Here is a 9,817-nt window from a genome sequence, read left to right as displayed (position 1 = left end):
CAAATTTTATTTATTTTTTCTACCAATGCCCATGCAATTAATCCAAATAATACATAAGTTTTTGACAATATAATAAAATCACAATATAAAAACTTTACTCATCATCTGTAATTTTTAAAGATAGATATAGATTACAAAAAAGTTCAAAATAAAACCATCTGTCACATACGTCGGTTCTCATCACTGCCAACTTATTTCATTTCTATGGGATGCTTGTCGTCGTCACCGCCGCCAAACATTGAATTTTACTATTAATTTTGTTGCTTCATGAAGCTTCTGGCTGAGCTATTTAACATCCTCGCAACACGGTTATTTTATGTACATGAATGATTGGGAAAAGAATACTCTTCATTTTACCAGTACCATTATTCAATTAGGCAAGGCACCAATTTCTTAATTTAAATCACTATTTAGCATTTATTTTGACTGACGAAACTGGCAAAAGATGCATTAGAATATGATTCAAGAGCAAAAATGAAATATTTTGAATAAAATATAATTTGACTAGCATTTATTCGTTCTGAGGACTTTTTGGGCCCTCGGCAAGGGAAATATAACAACTATAAACTGGCATTTACCAATTAGTCAGTCATATGTGCTATTGCAGTTGCTCGTTTTCGAAGGCCACATATTATACACTCAAAATAAAATGCTACAACCTTATTAGTAAACAGAATGTCATTACATGTTTGGCCAGATGCACACTAAACCATCGCCTATACCCTACTTAACGAGAATATCTACAGAGAAAGGTTACAATGGAAGGAACCGCATCTAGGAGTCGGGTTGCTCGGATTTCAAAGAAACGTTACCATTCTTAAGGTAAAGGCTATTGGCAACCATGGAGTCGGTAACCAATCCAACATCTACATCAACCTTGTCAAAATTAAGTGTTCCTCTGAGCTTCCGAGTTCTGAAAATTGCACAAAAACACGGCGTTGATCAAATATGTGTACAGATGTATATTAAAGATTCAATGAAGTTTTGTTTTAGTCGACTTTACCCGTTCAAATGCTTGTTGATGGCAGTAAGGTCTTTTGAAGGACTCTGGTAAGCATGCGTACTTTCTCCAACACAAGCATAATAGCTTTTAGAGCTATGTGAAATTAATGCATCCATCTGTCAACATAATCAGGCATTTATTAAAAAAAGAAATAAGTCCATTCCGCTACTTCTTTTGTTCTTTTGAAGCTAAGCAAAGAGTCTGTGCATGTTGATGCAAAATGCAATCCTAACTAAACATCCTCTAATATATACTACCATTGAAGCATGGAAATCCTAACCATGTTCTTTCGGACGATATCCACGAAGACATATTCGGAGAGTAATGAAGCAAGTTTAATAGGTTTTTCTACCGCATAAGTTTCCAGCTTCCCAACTCCTTAGAAAGACCACACTAACTCCAAGCCACTGGCCATGAAGTCTACCCACACCCTCAAATTAACGACTCTCTCGACTGTTAGAAAACCAACATCAGCTTTCACCCTAATCGAGGATATTAAAACTAACCAAAGAAAAAAATAATATGTAGCTTTGCCGTAATCACTGTTCACAGCCTCTAGGGCCATCTCAAGCAGTCTATAAATTACAGCTCGTGTGCTGCTCTTCCAGAAATTTTTACCTCTTAGATAAAGAGCAGAATAAACCCAAACTGTGAAGTAAAGATCTCAAAAGTGTTTAAAAAAGAATCTTACATCGAAGTACCATGCCATGCATCTCAAAAGTGTAGTCACAAATATTAACTTCAAGGAATAATACTTGATTATTTTGCTGATATCGGGGTGCTTAGTCATCATTCTCACAAAAACGTATGGGCAATTGGCCAAAATGGTTCAACTATCCTAACTTTCCGAATTATAGGTCGTAGAGATTGGCAGCTCAATGCCTCACCTTCTGTAATTTAAACAGGATTGGCTTAACATGAAGAAGACTCAAAAATTACTTAAACCATGATTAGACTAATGTGAGAAAAGGTGTTGGAACTTTTCAAGTTCGCAATCTTGATTTTGACGTTAACAAAACTTGTTATTATGTTTCTAACATATTTACTCAAGTGTGAAGTTGTTAACACAAGAAGCAAGCTGAAACTGAATTCTGCACAAACTGAATTTCTGGCGAGCTTCGGTGTTGTGAAGATATCTCTCAACTGGATAATCCAAATGACAATCCACCAACTGAACTGATTAGAAAACTCAATTTGGAACAAGTCGTTTTTCACGTCAGTTGGGCAAAATCGGATATTATCTAGGTCAAACTGATCGCAACTGATCGTAACTGATCACACGAAAACAACAATCAGTTGGGTTTGAGTAGCTGCGGTATTTTGGTCATATCTCTCAGCTCGGTTATCGAAATAAAGCGATTCAGTATGCATTGGAAAGATAAGACGATGATCTACAAATCATCTTGTAGATCATCTTCAGAAGTCAAAGTCTGAATCGAAGCTTAAGATGCTGATAAATGACGATGAAGTTACTGGTTCTGCACAAACTGAAATCAGCCTGGTTCAGTTCAGTTGGTCTTGTTCAGTTTCAGTTGGTGTGCTGAAATCAGCCTAGCTGATTTCAGCACACCAACTGAAACTGAACAAGACCAACTGAACTGAACCAGTTGCTGATCAACTGAACCAGACCAACTGAACCAGCTTGAACTGAACGACCAGTTGAGTTGACCAGAGTTGACCAGTCGGGAAAATGTCTAGCAAGGCGAATTTGATCGTTGCAATTCCAGAAACAGTACAGAAACTTTTCAAACGGTCATATTCTTATGCCTAACGTATATATCATTGTTGGAGCTTATAAATACAATATCTTGAAGATCAAACAAGAGCTTTTGAAGTGGTTTCAAAGCATGGGCAGTTAGCATGAATATATTAGCTAGTTGAGAGAACAAACCCTCGTGTGAGGATACATTTAAGATGTACACTGTAAAGAAAATTCCTCAAACACAATCACACATACATATACAAGAGAGTTGAACTTCAAAGTTTAGTTGAGTGAGTCTTGCACAAAGACAATAAACTTGTGTATGTAGTCTTTGCATATGAGACATTAAACAATATGCTGATTGTGAGGTGATGCCTACAATCAGTAGTTCAGTTTAGGCAGTGGGTAAGTCCTACCTGAACGGGTTTGTACAAAGAGTTGTATAAATCAAAGTCTTCTAGTGAATCCTTCCCAAGGGTAAGAAGGGGTGACGTAGGAGCATTTGAAGTCTCCGAACATCCATAAACAAATTCGTGTCTATTTGTTTATTGCATTTACTTATCATTTTCATCGTTTTAAAGATGCATTGTTGAAGCATTTTATATGTTCTTCAAATACCAAAATATTGCATACCAAGTGTTAGATAAAATGCTTCCACCAAAACATTTTCACTCATTCAACTTGCATAATTTTTAAATGCTTTACAAAATATTTAATCGGTTTCTACGAAGGATTATTTCGAGTGTTTTCCGCTTGGTTTGAACACCAAACTCGATTTAATTCATCGGTGTTCAATATTTCAAGAACCGAGCTATTGTAGCTCAACGGTGATCCCCCTAACCGATCCTGTCAAAAGGAATATAAGTGGAAACTTCATACCTTTGAGGATTGCAAAGGAGAAACGTAGACGTTATGTGCCGAGGATACTTTCCTCGGTGACATGTCTGGTATACTTGGAAAAGAAGACGGCTTTGGTGATGCAGGACATGGACCTGATTGGAAATAAAAATAAAAGACATGTTTCTGACAAATAAAGTTGTCGTATAAAAGAATAGGGATCCGAAAGAAAACCATGAAAACCTGAACCATTGCCCTGATGGGTCATTCATAACAAATGAAACAAAACCAATAACACTAACCATAATTATTATTCCTGGCCTCTTGGGCACAACTACTACTTTGTGCTGATCCAGTAGACGCAAACTCAACTAAAAGAGGCTTGACAGCAGGTACAAATATTTCATTGTAAAATGTGATGATATCAATGTGATCCGGACCACTTTTCTGTTTCATGGAAGAAACAAAATACGATTAGGTTCCTTTCCATTTCATAAAAAAAAAAAACTAATGCTTACAGGTAGTTACAAACAATAAAGAAAGATTAATACCCCATTGAGGCGCACCGCTGTCCAATCAACATAGACACTACGAAAAACTTGTGGTTTGCATTGAGGCTGCTTTCTGTAATTGAAAATGATTTCTTTGAAGGTTAAGTTCCGCTGGGAAATCTGCATATATAATAATCAGATGTCAGCGAACCGCCAATACTTGGCGAATATCTACCTCAAAATCAGTTAGGCGGACCTTGGTAACTCCATAAAAGCAACAGAGAATAATTTGGTCAATATGTCTGTTAAAGAATAGAGAAGTCCTTTGACCAATAATCTTCTGAAACAGACAGTAGATGGACTCCCTTAACTGATGTGACAGCTGTAGCCTCTCAACCATGCCATTAATTCTGACAGCGGCTAACTTTATAGTCTGAATAGAGCCACCCCACGTGAAAATATGTGAAATCACTAAATGTTAAATAAGTGCGTTAAGGAACAAATCTTCAATAAGACAGACCATCCAGCATGTACGAAAAAAATTTGCCACAGAAAATATGATTTATGAGATAGCTCATAGTCCTGATGAGAAACAGAAAAAGATTTTTAAAAAAACGTAACCACTTTTTACACAATCATTGAGCAAAATTACAGCCCAGACAAAATCTATGGCAATAATGAATTGGGAAACAAAATATATTCACAACATGACTAGACCGAGCCCATGACTAACAAGGGAAATCGCATTGAATATACCATACCTTGTTAAAAAACACATTAATTGCTGTTTCTGCAATAGTTTCACCTCCGTCACCTGGATTTGGTCTTGTTGGACTGAAAAATATGCATGAAGAAAACCGCTTAGCACGATGCAAAAACAAATCAAGTTTCCTGTCTCCTGGGCTGTTCACGAAATACCTTGCGAAAACAGACTGTAGAGCAGGGGGTGGAAATTTTGACTTCGTATTATTAAGAGCCATGAGGCGATCCTTCACAGGAGAAGTGAAAGAATTCCGTTCAACTAATACACTTCGGTACTCAGAGGATGCTTTTTTTGGGGAACGGATATCTCCATTCTGACCTGAGGCGATTATTTTCAAGCATGTTGGAGCACAAGAAATATATACCATTCCAAAGCATAAACAATAATTAAAGAATGATAATACTGAATATTAGTTAGTCTTCTATTAACATCTTAAAAAGAAATGACTTTCACTATGAAATATCTTGCAGCCAAAATGCAAAATGCAAAATCAAATAAATAAGTACCATGTTTTTCTTGCTTTGGCACAGCGGGAGGGACTCCACAAGACATATCAATGTGTGTGGCAATAGCATCAAGAGATGGCATAGGCTCAGCCAACAAGCCTAGTCGGCTAATTTCTGCAGAAAGGGCTGGTCTTGCAACAATCAAGGTGTTGTACATTGATGAACCTTTTTCCCAGACCATGCTCTCCAAGAGTCGTTCTTCTAATGAGTTTAAATGCCTTCTAAGCTCCCTAGGAAGACTTTCTTCATGCCTGATGAAACTTTCTATAACCTTACTGAGATCAAAAGCAGTAATTCCAGTTCTCTCCAACACAGTTGGAAATAACATTGTCACAGTTTTATGCGTAGCGAGAACGAGTTCAGCTGAGCAGGCAAGCATACATCTGTGAAACCTCTCATTGGTCAGCAAAGATGTTAAATTGATTGCGTGCAAAATCTGAGATTCCGCTGTGCACATTGCTTGCAGAACCCTGTAGTAAAGCTTCATTGCTTCCAGTCGACGTTGTTCAGCCCATATGTTATCCATCAAACTTGCACTTTGCCCTAGTCCACTGCTTGGAAAGATGGCCTCAAGTATTATGTGAGCTCTTCTAATAACATCAGTTGTCACATCCCTATCACAAGATGATAGGAATCTCTCCAGTTCTGCTGGAGGTTTTGATGGAAGAGGAGCTACAACAGTTCGTAGCCATTTAGCAGTAGTCATAGCTGTGCTGACAGGTGTAGCAACCATTCTGTACAAGCCAACAGTAGGAATTTCGTACGAATGACTTAGAGGAGATGTGTGGCAAGAAAGTGGACTTGTGACCGTCTTTGTCGGGGATGATACTAAGTCGAATTTTCTCTAAGCATGAGAAAAAGTAAAATTTGTAGACAAAGAAGATTGAAGTTTATGGAAACAGAGGAATAATTAATTAGAAAGTAACCTTGGTTCCATTTCCTCTAATATTTATTGCATCCCCAGATAGACTGCTCGAACCTAGCAAGCTGTCATCTTCATCGATGAATATTCTCTCATCCAGTTCACCCTTATTGAGAATCATATCATAATCCTTTTCTAATAACATCATATTCGTAGACAAAGATGATTCATTCATCAAATCTTCAAAATAGATCAACCCATCTGCACTTAGACATAACAACATTAAATACTACACAGTTCAAAGGACAGTATCCTTGGAAGAAAGCTGTTGAAATGCCAACTAAATAGACCAACCTGTGACAATATTTTCCAAATTTTGGGGTGTGCATTCAGCAGCCAAGTAAGACTTTTTCTTCAATATAGTAGTTATCAAGCTATTTGCTTTTTCCAGCATTTTCTTCAACTCATCTTCCGAGGTCTCATACATTTTGCAAAGTGATGCAAGTATGTCAGCCTTGCCATTTGTCATAACTGTATACAAAGGAACAAATGGAAAGATGCCTTAACCTACAAAGTAATTCCATTTAGTTCTAGCTTTTAGGTGAAATACGCCAAAGAAAGATTACCAAAGCGTTCTGAGTCATAAATATCAAATTTTCTGAACTTTACAGGTACATGTATAACAAGTAATGCCTGCCAAAAAATTCACATGAAGCATTGTAAAACTACCAGATTCAACAAAAAAATTAAGATAAGAAGACTACACTGTCCCCAGAGGTTAGGGCCAAAGCACACAAATTTGTTAATCAACGTCTACTAATACATATTACAGTTCTTGTTTGTATGAGTAAAAGAACCAACAGAATTGGAATTAAGTAAATTTCACAAAATTAAACATTAAACTCTACCAACCACTACTGAGACTAGACCATTGGTGCATGTTACAAGGTCCTTGAAACGGCCGAGCATATGCTCACGCAGCGCTAGGAAAAGCAACCATCCAAAGCGATAATAGTCTGAGACGCAGCCAGGGTTGTTGTCACCAGCTGAATGCTTGTCATCACTAGCATCAACTGTCAAGAAAAATTGCTGATATGCACGCTTGTAATGCCTGGAATCATAGTACAAATATTGAATCAACTCAGGGCATCTAACTAACAAAGCTAAATGTGTGATATTGTCTGTGAAAAAGAGTATTGATTTAACAAAAGAGTATAACACCCAGTCTCTATGATAATATGGTCCTAATTCGCGATTATTTTACTTTTTAACTTTGTTTGGAATTTTATTCTCTTGGGAAAGGGCAGGGGTTGTGCAGGGAAAACACCAAAGCTTCCAATGCTGCTGATGATTGAGAAGCAGTACCATATAAGGAAAGAAATTTTAGCTTATTTAATTTATGTCAAATAACTAATAAGTTATAATGCAATGTTTAAATGATATCGACTTCATTTTATAAAATATTTAGAAGACAAATGTAAGACTAAAATAATAAAGGAAACAATAAGGAATACTTTTGAAGATAATGAAATCATTCTCCGGAAACATGTAGAAAAATAATTCAACCAGACAATGCAACCAACTGAAACTTTGAAAATTGCCATAAATGCAAAAGAAAAGAAATATAACATACTAAATGAAAACTCACTTGCTCAAAAGGATCAAGTGCACAAAATTGGTTTGTATTTCCTTTGCCTAATACCATAAAGCAGGAATGAGTCATTAAAACATAGTACCATAATTATAAGGTGAGGGTGTGAAACACGTTAAACAAATAGAATAACTAGGTAAAAAAGGTAAGACAATCTGAGATACAAGACAAGTACCTCAATTCTCTTCTCCCAATCCCCACCATACAGGTTACTTAAAATTGATCCGACCTTGATCAAGAATTGAGGAAGTTCTTTAAAGAAGTCAACGATGCTGCAGGCAAAGAAATAAATGTTTCCTATTATCTAAAACTTCTAATTTCCACAACACAAAAAAAAATATCAAGCAAGTAAAAGAAAAATGAAAAATACTTGAGCCTGGCCTTTCGCAGTATCTGGCATAAAGTAGGTGCCTTTTCTGTGATCCCACCATTGTTCGTCAGTCTTCTAACCGTGAAAAGCACAAATGCAAACCAATACCGTTCTGCTTCTTCCGGCTAATAATGTAAAAACATCATTCAACTATTAGTGTGTTAATCTGACAGTAAATCACCCATTCATGATAAGGCGTAATCCATTAAGTTTTCATGCAATCAGTGGCGATAATGAGACAAGCAAAACGGCTAAGGTCGCTGCATACCAGCCCAGTCCCAACAGCGGATATATTGGCCAACAAAATACTCTTGGTCTCGGCAAACAGCTTGGTGGCTTGTGTCATAAAAATTTCCTCGTTCAACTGTAAATCATTCTGTTTATAGGATAGGGGCATATGTGAATCAACAAATCATTCAAAATCGAATGCATGTAAATTCAAATCTATTAACATGTAATGTCAAAAGAAAAGAATCTGATTTACATTGAGTAATTGCAGCAAAACAAAACGAAAATCCTATTATTTAGCAAGTAATAAAACAGACAAAACCTGAACAGCACAGCCCGTGGCATGGGCTATTACTGATTTACAGCATGCTTGTTGAAATAATTAATAATTTTATCTAAGAGCAGATCAGCAGTAAATAATAGTATAAAATCAAAAGCTTTTAAACCGTACACAACTTCATTAAAACGGAAAAAAAGAAAGAAAGAAACCGAAATTAAGCTCGTTGTCAATAACAAGAAAGAATGACAGCAGCAGCGGTGAAACAAAAGATAAAATGGCAAAGGAAAACAGCGCAGCGTCAGAAATTGAAAGGAGAAAGAAAAAAAAGTAAAACCTTGAAAAAAAAATCGAATCGAGCTTCAATTGTGGTCTCCGACACATCTTCGGGATGGAAATTCTTCCGCTCGTCCATATCTTTCAGATCCCCGATTTAACGAATCGACAGGTCTCAGAAGAATCGGGATGGGGAAAAATCAAATCAAGAAGCTCCCGACAGTAGACGAGGTTGAATATTACAAAATTACACAAGCGAGAGCTGGCCGTGTCACTGCCAGTCGGCGGTCGCCCACTCACTCAGGCGAGAAGGCGGTGGGTGGGGGACGACTCGGTAATTGTTTTAAAGTACAGGTAGTATTATTATTATTATTCGGATGGTTTTTTGTTTTGCGGGAAAATAAACCCTCTCCTGCTTGCGCGGGAAAACACATGGCAATGGCACGCCGCATCTTCACACATACATGCATGGAAACCAATGACCGTTCGCCACGTGTTCAGATGGGTCTTCATGCTGCTGCTTTGCACTTGCAACGCATTTCTGTTGTCGTTTCATACAACAAACCATCGATCGACGTACAAATTACATGATCATCTATCGTCCGAGAGTTTATCTAATACACATCTTAATTTAGAGATTATAAAAAAAATACGACGACTGACGAGAAAATTATCATTATTATTCGTATTGGAGAACTCTTCACCGTAAAACATATAGTCTCTATATGAAACTGTGATTCAAACGTTATACAATAGACTTATGTAAAATTTCCATGTGTCCGTACGCACGAGATTCATTCGACTATGCAACACAATTGGCCTGATTTTGTTTTCATGTGGTGGGATAACAC

At 37.0% G+C, this 9,817-nt stretch overlaps 1 protein-coding gene across 1 annotated transcript; it reads right to left on the bottom strand.

Annotated features, from left to right (window-relative positions):
* Positions 1 to 465: 465 nt before the first annotated feature.
* Positions 466 to 9,341, bottom strand: LOC142524246 (retinoblastoma-related protein-like). Its single transcript, XM_075628134.1, has 18 exons — positions 9,028 to 9,341; positions 8,454 to 8,561; positions 8,186 to 8,310; positions 7,991 to 8,087; positions 7,813 to 7,859; positions 7,077 to 7,275; positions 6,791 to 6,857; positions 6,519 to 6,695; positions 6,229 to 6,425; positions 5,303 to 6,146; positions 4,952 to 5,114; positions 4,795 to 4,867; positions 4,290 to 4,466; positions 4,094 to 4,213; positions 3,845 to 3,989; positions 3,585 to 3,697; positions 1,004 to 1,119; positions 466 to 913 (listed from the first exon to the last, which is right to left on the bottom strand). Exons 1-18 carry the CDS (start codon positions 9,103 to 9,105, stop codon positions 775 to 777), a joined length of 2,985 nt encoding a protein of 994 aa, XP_075484249.1. The 5' UTR covers positions 9,106 to 9,341; the 3' UTR covers positions 466 to 774.
* Between the last annotated feature and the right edge of the window lie 476 nt (positions 9,342 to 9,817).

This window comes from Primulina tabacum, chromosome 14, assembly GCF_025594145.1.
Source record: "Primulina tabacum isolate GXHZ01 chromosome 14, ASM2559414v2, whole genome shotgun sequence".
Classification (NCBI taxonomy): Eukaryota; Viridiplantae; Streptophyta; class Magnoliopsida; order Lamiales; family Gesneriaceae; genus Primulina; species Primulina tabacum.
The sequence above is the reverse complement of the archived record's forward strand: the minus strand, read 5'-3'. Positions and strand labels throughout refer to the sequence as shown.